Source organism: Ischnura elegans, chromosome 3, assembly GCF_921293095.1.
Source record: "Ischnura elegans chromosome 3, ioIscEleg1.1, whole genome shotgun sequence".
Taxonomy (NCBI): domain Eukaryota; kingdom Metazoa; phylum Arthropoda; class Insecta; order Odonata; family Coenagrionidae; genus Ischnura; species Ischnura elegans.
The window spans coordinates 129,104,256-129,131,231 of record NC_060248.1 but is presented as its reverse complement, the minus strand read 5'-3'; the positions used below and the strand labels follow the sequence as shown (position 1 = coordinate 129,131,231).

Here is a 26,976-nt window from a genome sequence, read left to right as displayed (position 1 = left end):
GATATCATATCGTTCAGTATAATTTTTCCATCATAGGGAGCAACACTTTTGCTGGAAATATTGGTAATACTCGCTATATTTTCTTTAGAACAATAAAGCATTAAAAATCCTATTTAAATGTATCATTTCCAGATTAAAAAAATAATGTTAGCTGCATTACTGTTTCCATTATTTTTTTCCAGAAAGTGATAAAGTCTGAACGGGTTTTCGCTACATTACTGACGAAGAGCATAGAAATATGGGAAACATGTAGGTGTGTTGCGGGAAGGTATCACAAGTTTGACAGGACACGTAGAAAATTTAAATTTTAAATTTTTTACAAATGAATAGTTATTTTTGGAAAAAAAGTGTGAAAACATGTAGCAGGCATCACAAATCATAAGATCACGTCGTTAAAATAATAATAAAAAAATACAAATTTTTGCCGAAAAGTCAGCCACAGGGCATTTTCTTCAAAAAGCGGTCAGCACGGAATGTGTTAAATGACTTTAAGGGGTAGTTAAACCTCCAAGAGTAACAACCCTGGTATGAATACATATTTGACAATTTATTTACTATTACAATGTATCATGATTTTCAGACGATGTATGCTTATTCGTAGGTTTTTTTCTTTGGCAAGTATATATGTGGTATGCAAATGGAAATGGTCTTCGGAAGCAGGGCTGTGGTCAGTGTTTTTCTTGAGGGTAGAGGGAGAGAATTTCAGGAAGTGTTCCATTAAGATTGTACCTCCTCAACAATTTTGGAAGGGTTTGAATCTTTCAATTCTCTGCTGTCTTAAGCCTTTTCCGAGAGCACTTATGTATGTTTTCACTTCAACTCTTGTCAGGATTTAAATTGATTTTCACCTTCCTAAGTGATTCTTGGTCTAGAATCATTGTTGAAGAATTAGTGGATAGAATCAACCATCACCAATTTTTTTTTTCAATTTCGTACAGAGAAAAACTGCTAGTACTTATTCTTAATTTATCATTAGAAGTGGTATTTTATTATAAAAATTGAGATAAAGTTAAGTATTTTAATGTTAGTTTTAAGTGTGATTGATTGTTGCATGATTATCGGCTGTAGTAATTGCTTGGAGCAATGAAATTAAGCATGCATGTTGTGGCTTGTGGTTCTTCCTAATGAATAGTATGCACCTTGGGTTTTAAGCCAACCTTGTTAATACCTGATTTTTTTGTAAAGCTGTTGTGCACAAGTATTATTTGAAGTATTTCCCAAAGAAATTCAAGATATTTGTATCTGTTGGTACTCTTTTACTCTTTTATTGTATTTCTACTGTGCTATTTGTATCTCATTGGTAAATCAAGCTGTATTCCTATGAGTCCGGTAAAACTTTTCAAGAATGGGGACCGACTTTTGAAAGTGACTCTACAATAGATATGCTGTGCTGTAGTTATACTCGCTCACCACCAGAGACACTGGGCTTGGGACACTGCAAGTCGACATGATAACATGGGATGATGCAATAGGGTAGTTTCCTACATCAAAGAAAACGAAAGTCATTGATTGCAATTCGTTACCCACCATTAGTGTATTCATAATTTACAAATTACTTGGTTTTAGAAATACTGGTTTAGACAAATGGCAATGATCAATTTTATCCTCATTTGAAAAAGGCCAGATTGGCGCCCATGCAATGCCACTCCACGTGACGTCACAGGGACCTAGTTTCTATACGAGTAGATAGGAGTTTTACATCGTCTGAGATTACCAATGTATGCATGAAGCACAGAGCTCAGGGACACATCTCTTAATAATCACACAGCCTGTTTGATAAGGTATTAATAATCCTTATTTAAGCCAAGCGCTACCTGCTAGCAGGGTACCTACTCTGCTACCTAGTAGCAGCTTGCATCGTATCAGTGCTCAAGCCTCGCCCCAAGGTCACCTCACTTGTGGCAGTGGCAACCAGTACGACGTCACATGGAGTTTTCCCAGCATTCATACTTAGCCGTCACGTTTTCGAGCGCTTTAAAATTTCCACTTTTCATTTGATCGCGAAAAATAGATATCGCCATTAAAAAATCTAAAAGCATGAAATACGTACTCCAGGAGTAATAATCTTTCGAATTAGGCAATAAAAAAAATAATGGGAAACCACCCTATTGTAAAGTCCTTGGTTCCACTGCACTTAAACTGGAGAGGTTTCCAAGATGAATGTTTGTTCTTATTAAGTGGCCAAACGTGTTTTTCTCTTTGCAGGCATTTGTGGAGGGCAACCGGAGCATCAAGTGGTGCCCGATGCCAGGCTGCGGGAGGGCGGTGCGCTTGCCCGAGGTGGAGAGGTTGCTCCTTCAGCACCAACACTCGACAATGTCCCCCCCTCTCCCTCTACCCTCCTCCCCACCCCCCTCACCTGGGTGGCCTCCTCCCGTCGTCTCACACGCTGTCGACTGTGGCCGAGGTCATCTCTTCTGCTGGTACATAATTTATCATCCTCTACCTTAAAATGGTTACATATCGATTTCAAAATATTTTAGTCCCAATCTATCACTTTGAAATGTCATTTTGATTTGTCTGCTATCACAACCTTTATAATTGGGCTCATGCATAATATCTATAAATTATTAAGTAAAACAAACTTAAATTTTAAAGTTTTAACGAATTTGTTTACATCATCGGGCCAAAGTATCCAGTCATTTTTATGTATTCGAGGGATCACAAATTTATAAGGAGAGGCAGATTGAAGTAATATTTACTTTTAATGGGCATATATTCACTGTGGATCATGAAAGCACCTTTGGGTGTGAAAATAATGTTGTGAGCAATTAATAATGCTGCGTTATTATCAATAAATAATTTTCATTTAGTATTTAATGGTTAAGTGGCTGAAATTGCAACTTGTTAAACACTGGTTTATAAGGAAATTTGTTCCTCATTGTTCCTTATCATTTATACTTATAATTCCTATTCAGGGAGTGCTTGGGGGAGGCGCACGCGCCCAGTGGCTGCGCTCAGTGGCGGGAGTGGAGGCGGAAGATTCTTGAGGTGAGGCCAGAGGAACTGCGTCCGTCCCCTCCAGCCACGGCCCTCGAGATGGAGGATGCAGCCAACTGCCTGTGGTTGGTCACCAACTCAAAGCCCTGTCCCAACTGTAGGTCTCGAATCCAAAAAAATGAAGGCTGTAACCATATGAAATGCTCAAAGGTAAGGCTGTGAGGAAAATTAGAATTTGGGGAGGATTGCAAGGGTCTTTTATCTGCTCTGCTCCTTCGGGCAGAAGAAAGGCTGTGGCCTCCATGGAAAACTTTCCCACATAGAATGGAAGGCTTAAAATGCCTGTCTATCCACAGCTTAAGGGTTGATAGATACATCATTCCACCACTGTGATTCAGCGTGAAGGTTTTGGGTCGGTGCAGATAGAACTCACTATTGACTCTGACATAGGCAAGTTCATTTCACACATTCAGAGTTTGGGGCTGGATTCTACTGCTGACTGTCTGTGTTATGAAGTTTTTGCTTGAGGGTGTCCTTGGTCATAAACGTTTTTGAACTCGGGACCTTTCAATCAGTCCACCAACAGTATACCCACCAGACTTCCTTGCTCCCTAATGAAAACTTCTTAAATATAAAAAGGCTGCTATAGTAATACATACTCTCTTACTATATAGTGAGCCTGTATTGCATTAGCTTGTCCCAGCCACAAAAGAGCGAGGATAATTTAGGAGACTCACCCTAATAAATTTGTTTAATTTTTTTAAAATTCCAAATTACTAACATATATTTTGTGATTTTATGTTACCACCCAACTTTATGGTCTACTTGTAGCCATATTTGCTATAATAATAATATGTTATAGTTAGTGCGATTTTCATGGACTTGATGTTGTGTGTTAGTTTCCAATTATTTGTAATTTCATGGAAATTCAAATGCCCAAAAAAGCTAATTTTACTCTATGGAGGAAAGCAGCTTTGTGCTTTAACCGTAATGCTTAAAATTTGATATTTGTCTCAGAATATTTTGAATACATCTATTTAATAGTACCTTTATATTTTTCAGTGTAAATTTGATTTTTGCTGGGTGTGTTTGGAGAGTTGGAAGAAGCATAGTTCTGCTACTGGGGGTTATTTTAGATGCAATCGCTATGAAGCTGTAAATAAAGCTGATGAGAAGAGGGGCATTTTAATAAGTGAGGTAAGTTTAGGAAGGAAATGCACATTATGTTAAGTGTCTATATGTAATCAGTTCTTCAAAAATGTCTGCACTATAGTGCTTAGTGCTTATCAATATAATCAATCACCAATGTAGAAATAGGGTATGGTAATATGTAATAGACACTATTCTGGTGCTCAGTTATCCTCGTGATGTATTAGAAGTTTATAAATGTACGTTTTCATTGATGTTGGTATTTGTAGACCTTGGTCATGTATCAATTATGAAATCTTTCACTTGTTTTACAGGCCACTCTTCGAAACCAAAAGATGCAAGAGCTCAATCGTTTTCTTCATTACTACACACGATTTAAGAACCATGAGAATAGCCAACGAATGGAAGAACCTTTATTGAGAGCAGTTCGTAAAAAAATGGCTGTTCTTGCATCGTCATTAGTACAAGGAAATGCTGGAGAAGGTGAGTTTCCTTTGATGCTGTGCGTAAAATTCTCTGCAGTGAAAATCGCACTTTTTACACTATCTCTGTGCATACTTCAGTAATATATTCATCAGTATTTTGGCTCTAGCCTTACGGATTAAATTATAAAATGCCCATATTTTTAACTGCATTGGTGCTTTGAATTCCTCCACCTTGGGTACATTATTTGGATTCCAACTTAGAGCAAGCTATTTTTTAAATGAAGAAATGCGCTGGTCTCACAGTCTAGGTGGTCACACACCACATTGTTTATGCTTTTTCTTAAACATTTTCATGAGTCATTGACTATATGTAACATTGATGATATATCCATGCTGTCCATCATTAAAATATTGACTCAGTGCATATAAAATGCATTATGCTGGGAAAACTGTACTTATGTTTATTCTCAAAATCTTATTGAGTTTGCATTGTACATGGTACTTAAAAAGTAATTATCGATTCGATTCTCCATAATGGTAGATATCTTTATTTTAAACGGTATAAAAACATTTTCTGTTGGCAATTTTATCCTATCTTTGTATATGAGATCCTACAGTTGCTTTTTATGACTTTTGCAGAATCTGCAGAACGTGGTACACGCTTTATTGAAGAAGGTGTAAAAGAACTTTTGAAGGCCAGAAGAGTCCTTTGTGGCTCATATGTATATGGATATTACCTCCGTGACAATGGATACAACAAAGCCATTTTTGAGTTCATGCAGGTATAGTTTGATTTCTTGTTTTTTTATAATTTTGGTTATTTTTTTAAACTAACCTGCTTATAAAAAGGTTTGGTTTCTCTATATTGATCCCATAAAACGTATTTGTTAGATTGGATTTCTGAGCATATGTAGGAGAAAAGGTTACTTTGTATGGTATCACAGAACTAATACCTTCCCATTTTAAATAGTCCAAAAAATGGTGGTGGTACTTCTTTGTGTTTAGGTGCTACATTATATTTACTGGTTAATGCGGCATTCATTTTATACTTGACTAGCATATACAAGTGATTCACTCCATGTAAGAGATTACGTTGAAGTTATTCAGTAGCTCTTCCTTACATTGCAGTCCCTTGAGTTAGATGGCTGTAATAAGAGCCACTCCCCTGTCAAATCTTCATTCACTTATTAACAATTAAGTTATTCTTCAGGTGAGACAGTGTGAATCATATTGAGGGTAGTATAACGTATTTATTTATTGAGCAACTGATCAGGTCTTGATGGTAAGTTCCTGTTGGCAGGGCTGCAAAAGGATGGATTTATTGCTCAAGTTAAACCCGTAAAACTATTTTTGAGGGATTTGAGAGCTTTTCTTCATGGAGCATTTTATCAGCAAAAACATAACACTGTTGTGTAACTCTTGCTGTCAGTCATTTTATTTCCAACTGATTGCAACTATGAATTACAAAGGCAAAACTGGTATTGATGAGTTGCTTCTCTAATCTATAGATTTCTTTTCATTTGGAGTCCATGGATTCAATTTAATTGAGTCATATCCCTATGTCTTATCCCTTTTATAATTCAACCTTTTTTTGCAATATATGTAATTTTCATAATGAAAAGTGAAGAAAACTTTGTAATTCCACTTACATTTATGTGGAATTACAAAGTTTTCTTTACTTTTCACTATGTCAAGTAGATTCCATAGAGCCACTCCTGAAGCACCTAATTATAGGTACATCGAATGTAGTTATTCCATGCATTGAATGCATAAAAGTTTTTATCTGTTTACATTCGCTTGTACCTGTCTCAATATTGCAGAATGAGCTTGAAGAAGTCACTGAAAAATTATCAGAGACCCTTGCCAGGCCATATTTACGCACTCCTCGTGGTGTCATCATTCAGACATCTGCATTGACGCGGCGCAGGCGCCGTGAATTTGTGCGTGCAGTGTCTAGAGGGCTGGTCCCTCCCGAGACACCACCACCAACTCGGCATATTTCAGAGGGGATGGTTCCCAGGATTCCTGGTCCTTCGGAAGATGTAAGTACCTGCTATGGACTTGACATGGACGTCTCTTGAAACATTGACTTTGAGGTTTTATTTGCTCAAGTAGCCTGACTGACTGGTACATATGTATGACGAGCACTTTGTTAGCACAGTGATTGTTACCTGGAATCAGATGAAAATTGATATTTCTTTTTTTTTTCATTCAAAATGGGTTTCATTTCTCTCAAAACACTAACTTTAATGTTTCTGTAGCTCTTATTGCCAATGTTAGAATCCTCCTTGCCGACCTATTGTAATGGTAGGGAATTCATCATGCCTATCACAGCAAGATCCCCTTCATCCTTCCCAAATTATGCCCCAGCAGAGGTTAAAAATTCCTTGAATGGTCGATTTGACCTGTGGAGCAGAACCTTGAGAGGCTTAAAGACTTTCGATTCCACTGGCACTTGTTCAATGGCTGTCTCAGTCTGTCAAGTCCAGCTCTGGGCTCAAAGAATAATTACTTTTATTCATTCATAATTTTTAAAGGTACACATAATACATCTACTGAAAAGTACAAGCATTAATAATGTATGTAATTTATTATTTACTCTCAGGCTTTCCATGATAGGTTAAATTGTTAACTCTTAGAGTGTGGTAACGTTTTTATAGATTTTGTACGCTGACTGCAGCATTTACCCAAAATTTTTATTGCTGCCTGTATATCTTGTATTTGGGCACTTTCCCTCATCATAAGGGTCACTAATAAGGGGCTTAACCCTGCCAGAGCAGCCCTAGTGGCAGGGGGAAGCCTCCTGCACGGGGGTCTCTTCTGGACTGGCTGGCAGCTACAATAGGGTAGTTTCCTTCTTCAAAGAAAACAAAAGGCATTGATTGCGATTTGTTACCCACCATTAGTATATTCATAATATACCGATTATTTGGTTTTAGAAATCACAGTTTAGACGAATGTTAACAGTCAATTTTAACCTCATTTGAAAAAGTCCAGATTTGGTGCCCACGCGATGCCACTCCACGTGACATCACAGGTACCTAGTTTCAATACGAATAGATAGGAGTTTTACATCATCTAAGATTACCAATGCATGCATGAGGCACAGAGCTCAGGGAAACAAGTCTTAATAATCACCTATTAAAACTGCCTATGGTCGGAAAGTTTTCTTCCTTTGATAAGGTATTAATAATCCTTATTTAGGCCGAGCGCTACCTGCCAGCAGCCTGCGCCTAGCGGCGCACATGTCCTCGCCCCAAGGTCACCTCACTTTGCGGCAGCGGAAACCAGAACGACGTCACACGGGCTTTTCCCGGCATTTATACTTAGCCGTCGCGTTTTCGCGCGCTTGAAAATTTTCACTTTTCATTTAATCACGAAAAATAGATATCGTCATTTAAAAATCTAAAAGTGTGAAATGCATACTCCAGGAGTAATAATCTTTCAATTTAGGCAATAAAAAAATAAAAGGAAACCACCATATTGTGAACTCCCACAGCCCAAGGGTCAAATACAAGATTCTATTTGGGTTTGAAGGCTTGTTAAAATTTGTAAATAGTAAATATATGACCAATGCTCTGAAATTTCACCTCTGGAAAATGTAGTCTGAGGGATGCTTGTTATGATCCTAAATGGCTTGTATTTTGTTTGACCGATACCTGTTGTGCTCTATTTTTTCTGTAGGAGTGTGAGACAGAAAGATTGGTGAGTATTCTGGGTCGCTGCGCCAGGATTGGCTGTGCGAGGCCCAGGGCAAGGAACCCTCGTACCGGAGCCATACACTCGCACTGCTCTCTGTGGTGCAGCCAGGCGGATACAGTCATCTCCAGAGCTCGTGCTGGTATGTTTATTTGATGGCTGATTCACCTAAATCCTGTATTACCTTACGAGGCGATGAATTAAGGGGAGTTTATTTGGTGGGGGTACTTTTAATATTGCATCTCCCAGATGTTTTGGTGGGGTTTGAACCCGTTGGTTGAAGGGGGGAAGAAGAAAGGTTCCGGAGTGAGGCTACCATATTTGCCTTCACTGTCCTCTTGAGCATTGCGGTCATCAGGATGAAGAATCCTTGTTCTGGATGATCTTCTTTTTTGGGTGTTGAACCTGTGTCTATATTCGATTGGTCTTCAATGGGGAAAAACCATTCTCCACCGACCTCTATCCACGCTGCATGTGAGGCTGGACCCTTCCTTTCCAACTTCCTCTGTGTTGACACCAAAAAATCCTGGGGAGTTTTTCAAAATTTTTCTACCAACCCTTCAGACATAACGTTGCCCAATCACTGCTTCCTCTCACACACCATTGAAGGTCAATAAATCCTTCCGAAGAGTGCAATTCTCAAGGAGACAGTGTAAGCGTATGTGGCACTCTCACTTTGGAGCCATTCTCCTTCCCCCTTCCTCCTCCGAGACCCTAAAAAGCAACCCTTTCTCCCCACTTTCCGGCACCCAAACTCCATTTTTCCTCCAACCACTTCTCCTTCAACTGCAGGACATATTTAAGGAAAAACTAGGCTGCACATGCTGCGCTAGAGAATGTTGTTGTGTCTACGAAACTTGTCATGGTCAATAAATTCAGTGGAGGGATTCCAATGTTTCATTTAGCTAAAATAAATAAAGAAATGGAAATTAATGAATTCTTCCATTTGAAATCATGAATTTTACTGGTTTTTTTTTTCTGAACTACTTTTCTTGACTGCTACTTTCAAATACATATTGTCAAGGTAAGGTTATGGTTCTACCTTGTTCCAATTAACGCTAACCAGATGTTATAAAACTGGTCAGTGACCCTCATGCCCATCGCCCTCCTCCTTGCCTCTCTTACAGGCACCACCTCATCCATAATCATGGAGGGGAGCGGCACATCCCACGGTGGGGGCGTTGGCATCCTCCCCCCTCCCATTTTGGGTCGTCAGAGGACCGGAAGTGGGCCCCTACCTCTGCCCCATATGCAAGCGCCACCTGCCGGAGATTACAATGCAGACCTCGTGATTGCCCTGGAGATGTCTCGCCTGCAGATGATTGAAGACGAGACTCGCAAGAGGCAGAGGGTCGTCAGCGCGACTTCAGGAGGCGCCACCACTGCTGATGGGGAAGTCGGGATGGGTGGAGAAGGTGTCAGGTGATGTGCATAGACCCATCACTCTCTCCAGTGTGTTTGACATCGATTTTTGTTCTTAAAATTAATTACATCTTTAATTTTAAATAAGTATATCTTTAGACATATCAAGAGAAAGGTATTGTTGAAATTAATTACACAGGCCAACAAAAAAATTTTGTTTGAAACTTTTTTATTTTAATAGCTGATCTTTAAAGATTTTGATGTGCGGAATCCAAACCTGGCCTTAGTTTTTTTGTATCACCCATAGTTTCCAAGCAATGTGTATTTAATATTTAGTCTAATACCCTTATATGGTACATATACAGGGAAATCAATGAAACACTATGTTACATTATAAAATTGTTTGTATTTACTGTTCACTACATCACGATAAAATTGTTTGTATTTACTACAGCGTGATAATACAGGGTTCACTTGTCAACTGGAATTGGTCTACATTTTCTTTCCCTTTTTTCCTTGAAGCTTCTTGTGCAGCTTTTTCTGCGATGAATCGCTTGCTGAACTTCTCGGTGAAGTACCAACAGTAATCCCCCATTATCTTCGTTGATTGGACCTACTTTTTCAATTTTATTAAACTATAAAAAAGCTGTTAAATTCTAAAAATATTGCTTGATTTCATAAATTTAACAGTAAAATGTGAATAAATGGTGGGCGATACAACTTTAAAACCATCATATTCGAATTCAGCAACTTAAAAAACATGAGAATATGGTATTTGCAGTAAAAAGGTTTTTTTATTGTCGACATTATTTATTCATAATTTATTTGTGTTGTTGTTTCTTTTGGTCACAAATGTCTAATTCTGTTATTATTCTGATCTTACAGGACATCAGTGTCAAGTTCATGCGGAATAGAAAATAGGCCTCCAATGCCACTTCCTCCAGGTAATGGTGCTACAGTAGACTCTCATTTATACAAACAACATTATTATTATGAAGTTCTTGTTATGACAAAGCAAATCATTGGTCCCAACAAAAAGACAAATCCAATAGGTAGTGAAAGAAACATTACTTCGAAATTTTCATTATTACGAAAATTTCATAATAACGGTCCCGGTTGTTACTAAAAGAACTTTATTAAGTTCCATCATGAATTAGCAATGGCATTTAGGAGGATATACACGACGATACGTCATAATCATTGCGCCCTGTTTAAGTTCTCCTCGTGCACTTTGATCAAGAGCGTCAATTATGATTTTTTCTTCTGTGGGAGATCCTATAGTATGCACATAAAATCATATAATGAGCTTCATTCCTATGGAATCATGGTGACCCACTCATTACCGCTCGTAAATTGGAGATACAGTCATTTTCAAAAGTCAGTCCCAACGGCCAGTGCGAGTAACTAGGTTTCACGCTAAGCTCGAACTTCGGTAATGCCTATGCCCTCTGTGCCTTGAAAGGGCCAGTTTGACTTACTTTTGCCATCTGCATAAGTCCTACCAAGGCATTCTTCACGACTCATAAATTCTTCACAACTCCCCGATTCCCAGTGCCAGAACACTAGGGGAAGCATAAGTTCTCAGTCACGTGATTCTAACCCTGATAGTGTTCTGAGATAGATAGTCTGAGTAGTAGTCTGGCTTGTACTAAAAAATACACAGACATATCTTTGTCGCAATGCACATATACGGAAGAAACAAAAATCGGAATTTACGTCTGAAATAGTATTGTAAAAGTTGCCTGCAAAATAACTATAGATTATGTCTTTAACACATTATTACCGAACATAATCAATGCATATTTCTCATTTTTTAAGTATTTTAGACACTCTGATCAGCAGATTCATTATTCCTACACATTTTCTTGGGATATGTATTATCCTACAGTTTTCTACGTGTCTCATTACATGAGAAATCAAAAGTAATGCGTGCTAAATTATTATGTTTAGATATGATATTTATTGTAGTTGTTACTAACATTTCCCCAAGCAAATATTTAAATAATGATTTATATATTCCAGGTATCAGTAAGTAATTAACCCACTTCTTCATGTAAAGCGAAAGTTCGAATGACTGAATGGCTATCATAAATAAATTTTCAGTAATTAAAAAAACCATTGGAAGCATTAATAAAATGAGTTGTTTGGCATTCTAAGGCACATTTGGTGTATCGTTTATCTTTGCCCATTGCATTGAGAGCTCTGACTAAGTCTTTCTCATTTTTCGTTTCATTTTTCTGCGAGAATCAGTCGTAATTGGCCTTCCCTACCTCTGAAGTTGTGCTTGGGGCTCTTGGCGATGGTTAAAGTAGTCAAGTTGCACCATTTGCACAACCCGATCAAGTCAAATCGATCCCCAGTGGTCAAGGAGCGCATAATCAATACGCGAAGGTCGACTTCGGAGAATAACAGATAGCTGCACCAGGCATGTGGATCAACTTTTGAAAGTGACTGTACATCCTCTTCTAACGAACATTCGATTTACAAACTTTCAGAGATATGAACATTTGAAAAATTCAAACGTGCCCCAAATTTCATATTTGGCACCTTTGGAGTTGGCCGATGCAATGCGGTGTGGCGTAGAGGAACTCGCATTTTGGGCATAATCTGAACCAAGTATCATTTGATCCGTTGTGAAGTCGGGAGATGTTCAGCGTTTCACCTGCCCTTCCTTCCTGCGGATATTTTTTTCAGCTCTAGCTGCATTACACATGCAGCTACAATTGCTCGTCACAATTGTGAGCTAATGCATAATTGTAATGCAGTGTTGCATTCTGCTGGATAACTGCACGTTTCGAAGTCTGGCATAGGTTTATCAACTTGCAAACAAGGCCTTGGAATGTATCTTGTTCGTATACGAGGAACTAGTATGTTCGGGAAGATATCAACCCTCGATTGCATCATGCCGCATTCTTGTATTGATATAACCAAGCAAATGTTTTTGTTTTAATATACTTGCGCATAATTTAATCGTGTATATTATACACATGACTCTGAAGCTTTTCTGCAGTGTGACTATAAGTACTGGATATTGAAGAGACCAGAAGTTTTGCAAAGTATGTTTTTTTGCGACGATTCCTGAAAGAAATGTTTTTACAAACCTCGTTATTACAAACCTGGTTTTTCGGTCCAGTGAACTTCGTAATAATGAAAATATACTGTATTCATTTCTTTTAGCCTGCATGGATGTGACTTAAATAGTTAGTGTCATGGAGATAACTTTGGAGAGGCAGATAATCCCTTTACCAACAGAAGTACCATAATGGAAATAGCCTGTTTCTTTCAATGGAAATTTGTCACTTTTCAATTGATCGGTTCAATTGAAAAGTGACTAATGACAGTAGTTTTAATTTGTGTAATCACATCATTAGCCGTCATTGGTGGTTTGTGATAATGACTTTGTGCGGAGACCTTCTTGTGGGTGAATTCAATGGAAAAATGAGTTTTTCAATTGAATATTTGTGTGAATTCGAGTAATTCGAATGAATTTAAAAAAATTCAATTGAATACATATTTGGAAATTCAATTGCATTTTTGGATATTCAATTGAATTCAATAGTAATGGCTGATTTTTTCCAGTAGGGTAGTGGGAAAAATGCCATCAAGTTTTTAAAAATGCATGTTCTGGTGTAAAACTTTGTACTGGTATCAGATTCACTGTTATTATATTTTATTTCTAGTCTAATCTTTTTTTCCACTTCTTTATTGAAAATAATTCTCTCGATTATTCTGTTAGTTTACTCTGTGCTCTCCCCATAATGGTCGTTGCTCTGAATAGTTTTGTCGCCAGTTCACTATTAACCCGTGAGAAAATACAAATTTGATGACTTTGAGACTAGGAGCATTCGACTAGAGGCAATGGTCGAGTGATGTGGAGTAATTGGACAATTTTTGGGAACTGGGGTAAAGAAAATATTTTGAGGCATATGAACTCCAAATAGAAATTTTTACCCTTATGTATTCCACGCTCCTTTAGAAATAAAAAATTTAAAAGTCACACAACAGATCTCACACTGAAACAAATTGTCACCTTCTTCCTCATTTAGTGATGTAAGTAAACCTTGCTGACTTTCACTGACATCTATTGCGAATTGTTGCCCTGTTTACATTCGCTTTGTCTAGTAGTTGTGGTGTTTCGTTCCTTTAAAAGTCAAAAAGGTTTTGCGATTGTACCATTACATACACTATGGGAAGCCCTGATGGCCTACAATACTAAACTAAGGTGAGTAAGAAGGCCTTGAAGTAAAACGGTTTAGTGCCATTGTGCAAAAGTACGATCAAAATGAATAAGTATATAAAATGTTTAGCCCTTATATTTCCCTTTGCATACTATCAATATCATCATACTATCAGGAGCAAATACATATAAACATGATGCATGCACACAGGACCTGTGTTATCAGAGCACTTTATTTTTTTTCAATAACATTTTGAAAAAAATGCAAATTAAATGGCATATGCATATTATTATTTGCTATATGCAAGATAAAAAGTTGTGTGACATGTTTGAATCTCTTAAGATTTTGTTAAGATAAGTTTCACTGATAAAACACTCTTCACCCAACTCTTACCCTTGAATTTAAGCAGTACCTTGGAATAAGAAAAAAATATCGCAGACACTCTGCCTCGTGTGAAACTTGGTAGTATGCATTGTACACTTCATGATGATGAGTATGAAGTGCAAGGAGTCTCAGCAGCATTGCAGCTATGTTACTTTGAATGAAGCTCCTCTTGCCCTAATTATCATCCCTAAGTTTTTTTTAATTAGTCTCTAACTTACTCAGAAATTTAGTTCGGGGGGGGGGGGGGGGGTTCCAAAACCAAAGGGAAAAATTTTTGAAAAAATTGGTACCAAATAAATTTGAACTAATTTGAACACTTTTCATAACCGAAAAAACTTCATTTGTTAAAGAAGTGTGTTTTAATTTAATGATTTTTCAATATTTTGTTTTCTTTTATGAAGTAAAATAATTGTGTTTTTATATTTCGGTGGGGGTCCGGACCCCCCAGACCCCCCCCCCCTGGCTACGCCACTGTTCCATGAGCATTGCATGGATATTTCCTGCAAGGCTCACGCCTGGCCCCCTCTACCTCCTTTTGCAGAGGCGAGGGCCGAAGACCATCAACTTAAGCTGGCCATCCACCTGTCGCTGCTGCAGGAGGCTGGGCGATCGTCACCCGGCGACAAAGACGGCCGGCTCCACTCCGCTGTATCGGATGATGATGGCATCTCCCTACCCCCACCCCCTCACCACCGCGACGATGAGGATGACGATGAGGACGACGACAAGGACGACTCTGGGGGTGGGGGTGGCAGGGGGTTGATGCTGAGCGGCAGGGGAGGGGTGGTGACGCCCCCTCGTTGCAGCAGCAGCAGCCCAGCTGCCAGCGGAGACTCCCTGCCCACGCCCCCTCCCCCACGACTATCGGTGCACCTCGTGGGAGGCGGTGAGGGTGCGGAGGACGGCCGCTTCCGTACTGGTGATCTCCACGCCGAAGGGCTGTTTGTCGAGGGTGAGGGTCGCTCCATTGGGCTCCTTTCGTCCGTTGAGGGCCGTCGAAGGGCTGGCAGGGGACTTGGCCTCTTGGCCATGGCTGGCCGGCCCCGGAGGTCACACTCGACGGGAGACTTGTGGCGCCCGTGCGGCTCTTCCGAGGAAGGTGGTTCTCCTGACCTCCCATCTGAAGCCAATCGACCTGAATCAGATGATGGTGCTGGTGTTGCTATCACTGAGGTGAGTGAAGTCAATAGCGGCCTTAAAAAGATTAGGCAAGAATGGAATTTTGAAACCAAAACAAGGAGTATGATCTGCCTCGCAAGGTCAGTTTTAACACTGCAACAAATAGAACAATGCACAATAGGTAAAATGCAACTCAATGATAGATCCAAATTTTTTATTTTAATCGCCCCTGACTCACTTTTTTGCTTCCAGAAATAACATAAATTGTTAGGTGTCACACAGGCTGCCTGATACATACTTCTCTCCAATCTGACCAATACTGATCGTTTGAGTGTTCATGATCATAGATTGTATGAAAACACTTTTGTGGTCATGGTCATGAATTAGGTCTATACTCTTAAGGCCAATGCCTCAATGATTGTCTTCCTTGTTGTCATTAGGGTGGAGACTAAGTGAATCTGCAGATAGAAATGGCTAAATAATGCACAAAATCACATGAAACACCGTCAATCATAACTCTGTTATACAGCTTAGCTTAAGTTGAAAAATAAAATTCTGGTATTGTGACTTAATCGTAGGGAATGGCTTATTAATGAATAAAAAATTAGGTGTATGTTTAAAGTGCATAAGAGGCAAATGCTACGATTTAAGTTCATGATTACAAGAGTGTACGGGGCTCTAAGTTATATTTTAAGAAGACTAATGGAAAACAATGAAAAAAGAGCATAGGGTCCTCTCCTCAGGCGATAATTCACATTTAATTGGATGAAAAAGAATAAAAAGCATTCCTATTCTCCTTGATAAAGTCTCCCAAGTTCACATCTTCAGTAAATCACTTCAAGCATGAGGTTTTCCACAGTGAGTATGGTATGCAATGATTTTCTGTCATTTAGGCTGTAGTATAACTGACTGTTGAACTCATACAAACACCAACCAAATTACAGCTTTTAAGGTTAACCAACTTTAATGCCATTTTTGTAATGCTAACAACCTTCTCTGGAATTTTATCAAGTTGTATTGGTGGTTAACTGTTTTTAAAAGTGAACTAGCATACAGGGTTTGTCCCAAAAGTAATGAGCCTTTCTTCAAAAAAATAGATTTATTGATCAAACATATAATATAACTTAATAAACTTCAAAATAGTCTCCTCCCGCATCTATACGCCTTTGCCAACGTGTTTTCCATGCATCGTAGGCCCTCTGGAACTCGCTTTGCAGAATGCTGTTAAGGCACCTCGTCGTGGTTTTTTAAATGTTGTCTAGGGTCTCCAGATGCTTTCCTTTCAGCTCCCTTTTTACCCTAGGAAACAAGAAGGAGGCTGCCGGGGCTATAGGGGGGCTGTGGCACTGTTGAAACTCCGATCCGGGTCATATAGTAGTTGACTACAAAGGCGGTGTGACTCGGCGGGTTGTCATGGTGGAGTCTCCATGACGACCGAATCTCTGGCCGGACGCGGGTAACTCTGTGAACAATTCGATGAACATCTGTTTTCGGCAAATTTAATTGTTCTATCATCAAAGGAACACTCATTCGGTGGTCTTTGTTCAGCAAATCTTGCACACGAGTGTCATTATTGTCCGTTCGCGATGTTGATGGACGCCCAGAACGGGCCTCATCGGCCACTTCTTCCCGGCCTTCCTTGAACGACTTGTGCCACTTTTTGACCTGCAAGTACGACAAGCAATCATCCTTGAAGGCCTCATTGAGGGAATAAAATGTATCCTTCACTGTCATTTGAAGTTTGACGCAAAACTTTATCGCATAGCGTTGCTCCGAAGTTCTCTCCATCCTAACCACGACGAGGCACTGCGCGGAGGTTTACTAAAAATGAAGTCCTACCGTTCTGAAAGCTCGTATGCAACTGAAAGAAGCGTTGCTGACAAGCTTAGAGTCCCTTCCACCACTTCCAACCAGTCGCACAGGTGGCATTGTACAGTCGCATTGCAAAAAAAATGAAGCTCATTACTTTTGGGACAAACCCTGTAGCTTGCATTGATGACCTATGATATCCACTACTGGAGAATAACGATGCACCACTGACTTTGACGTTTTCCCTGAAGTATGCTTGCACTCTCATTAAGAGGTTCTCCATTTCGCCATAAGATGGGTTGTATTACTAACCAGGGGCGCCGACTTATAAAAAATATTGGGGGGGCCCATATCGGAGGTCTTGTCCCGGGAAGAGGTTAAATTCAAAGTGTGTGGCAGCACCGAAACACCACCATGATTCACACCACTTGATTCAGTTAACCTGCATAACCTGCTTAACCTTATAATTATTTGTTTCAGCACACATTATTGAATTTATTTTAAAAGGTAACTATCGTCAAACATGGGAAATAAAAATTACCAATATATTTATGTGATTTCACAAAGCATAATATAACTTAATAATTTTCTTGAATTATTGAGGGGGCTCCGCCCCCCCAAACGAATCTTTGAGGGGGCTCGGGCCCCCTCAGGCCCCATGGAGTCGGCGACACTGTTACTAACTATAATTGAAATTCTCCACAAGTGTTAAAATATTTTATGGAGGGAAAATTCTGCTAAGGAATTGCAAAATAAAGAGATATTTTATATGATAAGATATTATATATGACAAAAAACCTGGGAATGTAGAAGCAGAAAATAATGCTGAATGCATATGAAATTAAAAGCACCTCGGTTGGTCACTTCCCAGGTCCGCATGCACTCTGTCTCCTGCCGAGGGGCACTTCCCTGCGACGAGGACGTGGCAAACCCTGCGGCTGCAGATGCCGCCGACTCCCTGAATGCAGACCTCGAGGTGTGCGGCATCATGGGGGCCTCATCGGAGGACGCTGAGGAGGAAGAGGAAGAGGAGGAGAGGAAGGGGGAGGGTGGTGGCGGAGGGAGAGCGACGGCAGAGTCCTCGACGACTCCGCCCCCGACCACTGCCACCGCCGCCGCCGCCCCCACCATCGCCCCCGCCGCCCCCTCCTCCTCGCTCACCTCCGCTCTGCTGGACCCCGCCCCCCTGGCCCCTCCCCCCTTCGGCCTCGGCTCCCAAACGCGCTCCCTGCGCCACAACGCCTCCTCCACCCGCTCCCTTCGCATCCGCATCCGGAAGTCCCCCGGCCCTCCCGACACGGACAGCTCCAACGACTACGAGTCGGAGACGGGCATCCCCCGCTCCCCCACGCTCTTCATCAGCGGCGTGTCCATCAGCCGCACGCCGGAGCCGCGCTCCCCGGCCGCCGCCGCCGCGGCCGCAGCCGCCGCCGTCGCCTCCGTGCCCGGCATCCTCCCGCCCCCCTCCGCCGCGGGCCGCCAGTCCCGCTCCTCCAGCCTCACGGTGCCCGCCTCCGCCACCCTCTCGCCCGAGCCCCGCCCCCCGCGCTCCCCCCTCTCCGAGCCCGGCTCGCTCCGATCCCGCTCTTCGAGCCTCGTGGTCCCCGCGGCGAACAACGCAGCCGCCTCCGCGTCGTCCTCCTCGTCGTCCGCGCAGCCGCCCTCCACGCCCCCGCCCTCGCTGGGTGGGGGGGCCGCCGCGGGGTGCTCGCCGTCCCCCTCGCTGCCGCCCTCGCCCGGGGGCGCGGCCGCCGTGGTGGTGTCGGGCGAGGACGCGGACCCGGCGGCGGCCGCCGCGGCTTTCGGTTTCCCGCGCTCCTCGACGGACGGAGCGCTCAGCTCGGTGCTGCACGTGCAGGAGGGTAACCTGGGTTCGGACGACTTCCACGAGGCGCTGTTCCTGGAGCGGTCGCCGCGCGGCGGGGGGTCGGGGTCGTCGTCGCGACGGCGGCGCCGCTCCCGCCGCGAGCGGGACGTTGAGGAACTGAAGGAGGACGATTCGGGCAAGGAAGCGACGTCCGCCCTGTGAGAGTGATAGCCCTAATCGTGTGTCGAGGATCGGTTCTACCTGCGTTTTGGGGAGGGGTTCGTTCGTTCGTTCGTTTCGGTTGTTTGTCGTTCTAAAAGGGGCCAAAGTGGGTGATGTGATTGGATTCGATGCGATAGTGACGAGTCGTGTGGGGTCCTCCTCGGTGGTGTGCGTCTGATCCATGTGTGCTTGTGAGTTTGAGTGTGATTGTTTCGCGGTCACTTCTGCTGTGCTGCTGCTGTGGTGTGTTTGCATCAAGTCACTGGGATGATGTCCTCACTTCTTCAGACTTCCACTTATTCGGAATATTATTATCTGTGAGCTGACCAATGCTCTGTCATGCTTCCCGATGTTAATAATATTTGCTTTTTTATTAAACTTAAGTATATGGCTCGAAAAATTTAATACTCTTTATATTTTCATACAGCCCAAAAGAACTGGGTGGTACTGAATTAGAAGAGTGAAAAAAAAAAACTTTATGGACCAATTTTCTCAATGATTTTTTTATGAAACAAAATAATTATGTACTATTTTTTGTTAATCGTCATCATGATTTGTATTTACTTGCATAATTTGTGCCCTTTTTTATATCTCTTTATTTACATTTTGGTGTTTTGATAGCAAATTATGCTTAATGGAAGGGTTTCATTAAATGGCATAAAGTGTAATATGTGTATAGATATTTCTATGTCTGTTAGTTGGGCATTTTCTATCATCTGAAAGAAATAAATTTTGTTAGATTTTTCCCTTAACACTCATATGTGATACATTTAAATGAGTAATTTAGTAACATATAAGCTAACCGTTATAAATCATATAAACATGTTGAAAATTTGGACCCAGGGTTAGTAAAAACTCATTTGCATAAGTGAATGATGTTAGTAAGAGCGCTTAAACAATCGTGAAAGAATGTTCTTTTTTGATAGGAATTGAGAACTTTTCATGAATGCAAAGTATGCAAGTAAATACGTTGTGGAATTTGTGTAATCGTTTTTGAATTTGTAATTCCTCGTTCACTAATGTATTTATTCCAAGATCAAATTAAGATATGGATGAAAAGTTTTTCAATCAGAAAAAGTTTCAAAATTAAAGCTTGGTTTGATTCCTTCCATTCTTGAAACTTATACAGAAAAACTTTTCATTTGTACCTCTCATATTGGGCTATGTTTACAAATGCAAAAGTTGCTCTTTATTTGAAAATGGCTGCTTCGTTTAAGTGAATGTTTCACTTAATTTTCTCGCAATTATTTGAGGTTTATCAATAATTTAATTTTTCCATGCCCGCCTCAATATTTTATTATGATTATTATTTAACTATCCTAACCCATTTATATAAAACTCTTTGTTGCAATTACTTCGAGTGAGTTGATTGTTGATGATGAATTTGAATGTCCGTTAATCAAGTGTGGTGCTAAGCTATTTTTATGTTGATATAAGATTTGTGCGTTCTGACTTAAGTTTTTATTGTTGGCAAGTTTATTCTATTTGCAAAGGATGCCATTCCTTTCAGCTTGTCATTATTTGTATCTACCTGATTATGAATATTGCACATGTTTTTACTTTTATAACTCCTCAAAGGAACTATTATTGTGAACTTTGGCAAATGGTGGGCTTTGCCTTGCACAAATAATTGCTCTTGGGTTTGACAAGAGTAGGAACAATCCCCTTCATCACATGTCACTAACGCTACTGTTGAAGGTGCAGTGGTATATTTTCATCACTCAAGATTCCTATCTGCCTACAGTTATTTGTTACTGAATAGCCTCTGGAAAAAGAAGTGTAAATGGCAGTTTTCATTCTGGGACAATTCTTCAAGTGTGAAGTATTTATGTCACCAAAAGTTATTCTCACCGGTGAATGGTATTTTTTGGATTGATGAATAGAAGAGATGGCCATTATAACATTTTGTGTTCAAATAACACGATCGCAAGCAAACAAATGGGTACCACATTTCGTCTCTCCGGATTTGAAAGATTTATAGTGTACTTCTGTGCCAGCACAAAATATGACCAAATACTTTCTTGTTAACTTCTCAATGGCACATCATAGGAGCACCTATGTAGTGAGTGCTATAGCTATTGGGTATTAATGACGGAGAGCTTTCTTTTATCTGTTGTAATATGATATTTCAACCATTTGAGTTCAATTTTTAGCCAATTAATATGCAATGGTGATGTGTATGGTCTAACCTTTGATTACTCTTGCTTATTATTTTGCGGCAGTTAGATTGTGCAGTGGAAAAACACTGTACAAAAGAAGGAAACCACTCTTTCTAGTCCTACTTTAGTTATCCATTTTTAAAAGCTATACAATTATTGTAATGAAATTCAGCAATAGAATATGATGGCACACTCCGTTTTAGGGAAGAAGTACATATTTTGCTCAAATAGGTTACTCGTTTCGAATCTGATATCAAACCTCTCTAGCAGAATGACTTTCCTACACAAGTTCTACGTGTAAAAAAAATAAATTTCAATTGTACTTATTTGTTGAAGTTTTATAGGAAACTAGGTAAATGGCTGATAGATTTTATTTTAATGTATGATATTTTTGCCTTGATTTGACCTTGAGTAAGCACTTAAAACCACTTATTATCATGTTGTACTAAAATAATGCACAAATGAAGTGAATCCTTTACGTAGGCACCAAGTCAACTAGTGCCATATCAGCCAATTTTGATTGTTTGGGCTGTATCAGCCTGCTGGACAAGATTAGCGGTAAATGCAACTCACAATTAGTGTCTTTAGTTTTTTCGAGAGTCATTCATTTTTCTCTTATTTACCTCTCAGCTCATTCAGATTGTAGATGGTACATTTCATTCTTACATTTTCATGAATTTTGGCAGAAGTAGGTGATTGGAAAGTGACTTTTGGATTTTTAATGCAAAGGACAAGGCGTAGAATATCTCACGTTCATTTTTGTAAATAAAACTAACGAGCAATAATCAAAGGCACATTATTGCATCAGCTGGAAATGGCGGCCTATGTTTTTAACCATAATTTATAATTTAATCATTAAAGATTGTTGGCGTTCACTTGGTTCAAGTGATGTGTCTTAATTAAAATCTTCTAAGAGCTCACTTTATAGAACTTAACATTTTTATACAACAGAAAGTTTGGCTATCCTCTGGATTTTGCATTTACATCCTGGCTAGGAGAGTCATTGTAGATTCTGCCATTGATATATCTTAGTTTACACAATTGCTATTATATTGTGGGGAACTATGTATAATGATTCCAAACTGACAAACTGTGTCTCCCATTTGATTTTAATCTCTACCACTTTCTCTCTCTATCTCTTCTCTCTCTCTCTGTTCATCCTGTGCTCCCTTTGATGAAGATGAGTGCTCAAGGAATTATGTTTTTTTTTTAAACATTTTTATTTGAATTCACGAAAACATGTTTATTTAGACAATGGTTTGAAACAGAGTATACTAAGTTGTAATAACCAATCATACAGCGGATAATATTCATGCATGAAATTCATAGCAGTTTCATGAATGGAATAGTATGTATATTATTTTCATTCTAACTAGGTGATCAAATTCATATTTCTGTCCCATGAAAATGTATGCATTTATAACGTGTTCATAATTTGAAGTATATTAATTATATATAATTTCATGAGTTAACTATTTAAGTTGTGACTACATGCAATTTACTGTCCATTATAATTGTTACATTGTATTTATAAAAATAGATGTTGAACACATGCTAAGCAAATAAATCATTCATCTTGTCTTACCAAAATGAGACTCAGTGTGCTTATTAAGTTGCTTGCAAGCATTCAAATTAATGGAAGAGTATTTACCCCTTTTGTAGACTGCAGCAATTTTCTCTCATTCTCTTATCTATCTCCCTTAACGACACAATCTATTAAGACAAATGTATTCAGTTACAAAAACAATGCTGAAATTCAATTAATGAATAATACTGTCAGAAATAATTTTCCCATACAGCTTAAAAGCTGATTGAAATTTTTGGCAAGGCAAAGGTTTTCTCTGGAGTAGGGGAGAGTGGGGCAAAGTGGAATGGTTAAGCTTTACTTCATAATCAGTGATGGTATTTTTGTTCTGGACGAGAAATTTCAATATCATCTGTTACTTGAGTCTGTTACCTACCATTTTGGAATTCATGGAAGTGGCTCAGGCATGTAATAATACACCATTACGTTTTTTTTCAATGCCTGTATATTTTTCACTTTGCCCCTCACCAGGGGCAAAGTGAAATTGTTTAGAGGGCAAAGTGGGACTTGCTCTAGGAAAAATTAAAAGGGGTGGGACATACTGACCTGCAGCATTGAAAAAAAGTTCTGCTGTTATCAATGAACCATGTTCTGCAAACTAAATGGTTCCACCTAGTTTTTTTACCTTTTAATGGTAATATTTTTTTCAGTTTATTGGGCGTAGTTGATATTCCAGTTTCATCACAGTTATAAATCTGACTGGGTAAAACACTGTATTTGTCCATGAGTTCACTGCATAGTTTAAAAAATTCACCAACATTATGTTTATTAAATGAAGCTGCACAAGCAGCTTAAGTATTTTCAGGCCTTCTGAGAGAAGTTCTAAGTTGTCTTATAGTTCCCTCTAAGTTGTTCACATAGGTGCAGACGAAACCCGTCCGCATGCGGCACAATGTCAGCTGTGTGTAGCTTGCCTAGGTAGAAGAGCGTCATACTGCCTAGTGCAATTCAAGCAATTGTGGTAAACCAAGTTGGAAAGAAGGGAAGAAAAGTGCCCGTCAAAGGAAGTTTGGGGTGCACCCCTTTGCGTCAAAGAAGAGCATTAAAATCCGCTTAAGTGACCATATTCACGGAACTACGTGCTAATGAATATAATTTTTTCAATTATTTTCTCTGCATCAATCTCACTCTCCACGGTGTAGAGATGCACTCCCACTCTTATCTCCAAGCTCGCTCTATTTCCATTGACTAATATGCTTGGGCCGCATCAGTCGTCCGCGTTCATGTGTAAGCATAAACCTGTCTCTGTGGCCCATACGCACGCGGATGGTCCGCGGGGCGGAGAGGCCATGCAGATCTGCCAGCAAACCATCGATCATCGATGGCCTGCAAACGGTGCGCACACATGTGTAAGCAGCAAACCCAAGAGATACGTACACCAAAGTAGTCAAAATTTGCCTGACCACGATAGAAACCCAGGTCCCTTTACTATTCCACCTATTAGATCATCACCTCAGGCCATCATTAAAAGTTGAAACCATTCATAAGTAAATTTTATGTGGAATAAAAAATTTTTCACTGTTAAGTATATTCCACTAAGTTTCACCTGACACTGTCAATCATTCCTCTCAGTTAGGTGTAGTTAGAGTCAGGCACCAGGCTAGGAATTAAGGCTATAGGGGTTTTTAGGAGCAACTAATACTGGGGGATATGGAATATGGGAGGTGCGGGTTGCCCTCCCAGAAAATTTTTAGATAAATGGTTCAAAATAGTGAGGTTTTACGAATTTCTGAGGGGTATTTTATTAATCCTTACACAATTCTTTAAGTAATATTAATACAATTAAGTAAAATAGATAAAATTTAAAATTTCTCTGATTTCTGGGGGGGTTTATCCCCCAAACCCCCCTTTGCTGCACCACTGGTTAGAGCAGCTGGTGCAAATTTGAAAGTATTGGATATGAATCCCCTTCATGGCAAATGATTTTTCAACTGTCATATTTCCTCACTATGACTGCCGTTGCGGTAGACCCCGTAAAGATTTACTAAATACTGCCAATTTCACCGACGAGTCCATAGGGAACCTCATTGTGTTCAAAATTCAGCTTTAGAGTGCATGACCATGCTACTCCTGTGGTATTGTATTTCTTGCTGCATTAACCACTTTGTCCTCTGAAGCCACCAAAATCCTTACTGTAAGATGATGTCAAGTTATCTTAAATGGTTAAACAAGCTGGTGTGAGAAGTAAAATCTGATGCTTTCCCGGCAAATATATTCGAAAAAGGCTATTCAGGCTTCCAGTCGTGTGGTCTCCCTCCATTCTGCCGACGTTTTGGAACACGAGTCGGGTTCTATCCTCAGGGCTAATGGTGAGTGGATGAAGTTTGCCAGCTTATATACTCTTCAATTGGCTGTAAAGTCTACCGTAATTGGCCGGGAGGCAGCCAATCTTATTTTCCTAAGTGCCGGTTTCCATACATTACTTAGTGAATACCCGGTGTCACGGTTGAGGGTGTTAGTTGTCAGCCAGATCTCGATGGATTCCTTTACCAGTCTTTTCCAGAAATTAGTCTCACGGCAAAGAATTTTCACGTGATCCCACTTCACCCTATGATCGGATTCAATGGCGTGTTCTACAACCGAGGATTTTTCCGGTTGGCAGAGCCTAAGGTGTCTCTTATGTTCTTTGTTCCTGGTATTAATGGTTCTTCCCGTTTCACCAACGTACACCTGCCCACACTCCATTAGCCACTCACCATTAGCCCTGAGGATGGAACCCGACTCGTGATCCGAAACGTCGGCAGAATGGAGGGAGACCACCCGGCTGGAAGCCCAAATAGCCTTCTTTTTTGAAGCTGGTGTGAGTTTGTGGGATCCAGATTTGAATCTTGGATAAGGCAAATTATTTTTTCTCAGAAACTTTTAGCACTAGGTCATAAAGTGTGCCCTTACTTTTGAGACCATGTTACCTTTCACAAAACCTACACAAAATACTGCCAACTGTGCTTAAGTTGATCACTTTACCAAAACAGATGTGTGAGGAAGTATCTTTGTCCTAAAAAAAAAGAATTATGTACTTAAATAATTACACAAAGATTCCAGAAAAATCTATAAAAATTTATTGCATAAAAACAGAATGAACCAAAAGAGCCATAACAGACAGTGTCATCAATCAATGATTCATGAATCTTTTTACTATTATTTTTCTACATTTTTGGTTATAAATTAAAACTTAACATCCTTAATTTTCCATTTCAAGTACATACATATTTTTATCAAAAATACCAAACATGTACCTCGATTTAGATTTCAATAGATAAGAAAAATATTGTGATGAATAATTAAGGGTAATATGGCTACCACAAAAGATGTTGATTATACATGCTGCATTTTTCCCTGTTATTCACAAAAAACCATAAAAGATAATTCCAAGAACCTAATTAATTATACATTTCTTCAAACATGACCTTTATTAATACCAAACAATAATAGTGCTTCCAAGAGATAAAAAAAAACAAGCCCAAACTGAGCAAGATTTTTATTTGTCAACAAAATAACTTTCTCAATGTTCAATGTTATGTTAAAAATAAAATAAAAACTTAAAATAAATAGAAACCAACAGAAAAATACTGCTTCTTAAATCCGTTCAGAGTCTTCAATGATTAAGAAGATATCTCAAGATAATACTGGAATTACAAGGATTATTCTAAGGTAACCTAACATTCACAAAAGGCATAGCATAGATTGGTATAAAAAATACCGTATTTTGATTCCAAATGTCAATTAGTTTTGAAATACTTGTAATAAAAAAATAACTCTTTTTACTTAACAAAGTTGAAATTTCTTTTTACAAAATTTTTGATATACCCAACCAATTTCATGTTTTCACCTTTGTCAATCGTTCTACATTGCACACTTTTCTTTTAATTTTCCAATGAGACATGGTCACCCCTTACCCATTTGAGTGCTATGCATTTCTGGCTGTTTCAGGGTCCCCAGAGCACCACTATGAAGGCGTTTCAATGAGCAAGCCACATATATTAAGCATGTGTGTAGAGCACTTGGGGCCGGCATTCATTTATCATCATGCATACATTTTTGCATGCCAAAGCCATAGCAAGCAGAAGGGGAGGCCCAGGCATTCATACCCCTCCGAAAAATTTTGGGAGATAATCTTAGGTGTATCCCGTAAAAGAAT

At 39.7% G+C, this 26,976-nt stretch overlaps 1 protein-coding gene across 1 annotated transcript in view; it reads left to right on the top strand.

The window, feature by feature from the left end:
• The window catches only part of LOC124155281, a 53,972-nt gene extending 31,124 nt beyond the window's left edge, over window positions 1-22,848 (top strand). Inside the window, exons 9-19 of the mRNA XM_046528999.1 lie at window positions 2,206-2,423; window positions 2,919-3,150; window positions 4,003-4,137; window positions 4,404-4,572; window positions 5,154-5,296; window positions 6,335-6,556; window positions 8,199-8,355; window positions 9,341-9,635; window positions 10,461-10,519; window positions 14,679-15,310; window positions 17,937-22,848. Coding sequence (XP_046384955.1) covers window positions 2,206-2,423; window positions 2,919-3,150; window positions 4,003-4,137; window positions 4,404-4,572; window positions 5,154-5,296; window positions 6,335-6,556; window positions 8,199-8,355; window positions 9,341-9,635; window positions 10,461-10,519; window positions 14,679-15,310; window positions 17,937-19,094 — 3,420 coding nt within the window. The 3' untranslated portion in view covers window positions 19,095-22,848. The remainder of the gene's footprint in view (window positions 1-2,205; window positions 2,424-2,918; window positions 3,151-4,002; window positions 4,138-4,403; window positions 4,573-5,153; window positions 5,297-6,334; window positions 6,557-8,198; window positions 8,356-9,340; window positions 9,636-10,460; window positions 10,520-14,678; window positions 15,311-17,936) is intronic.
• The last annotated feature ends 4,128 nt before the right edge of the window (window positions 22,849-26,976 follow it).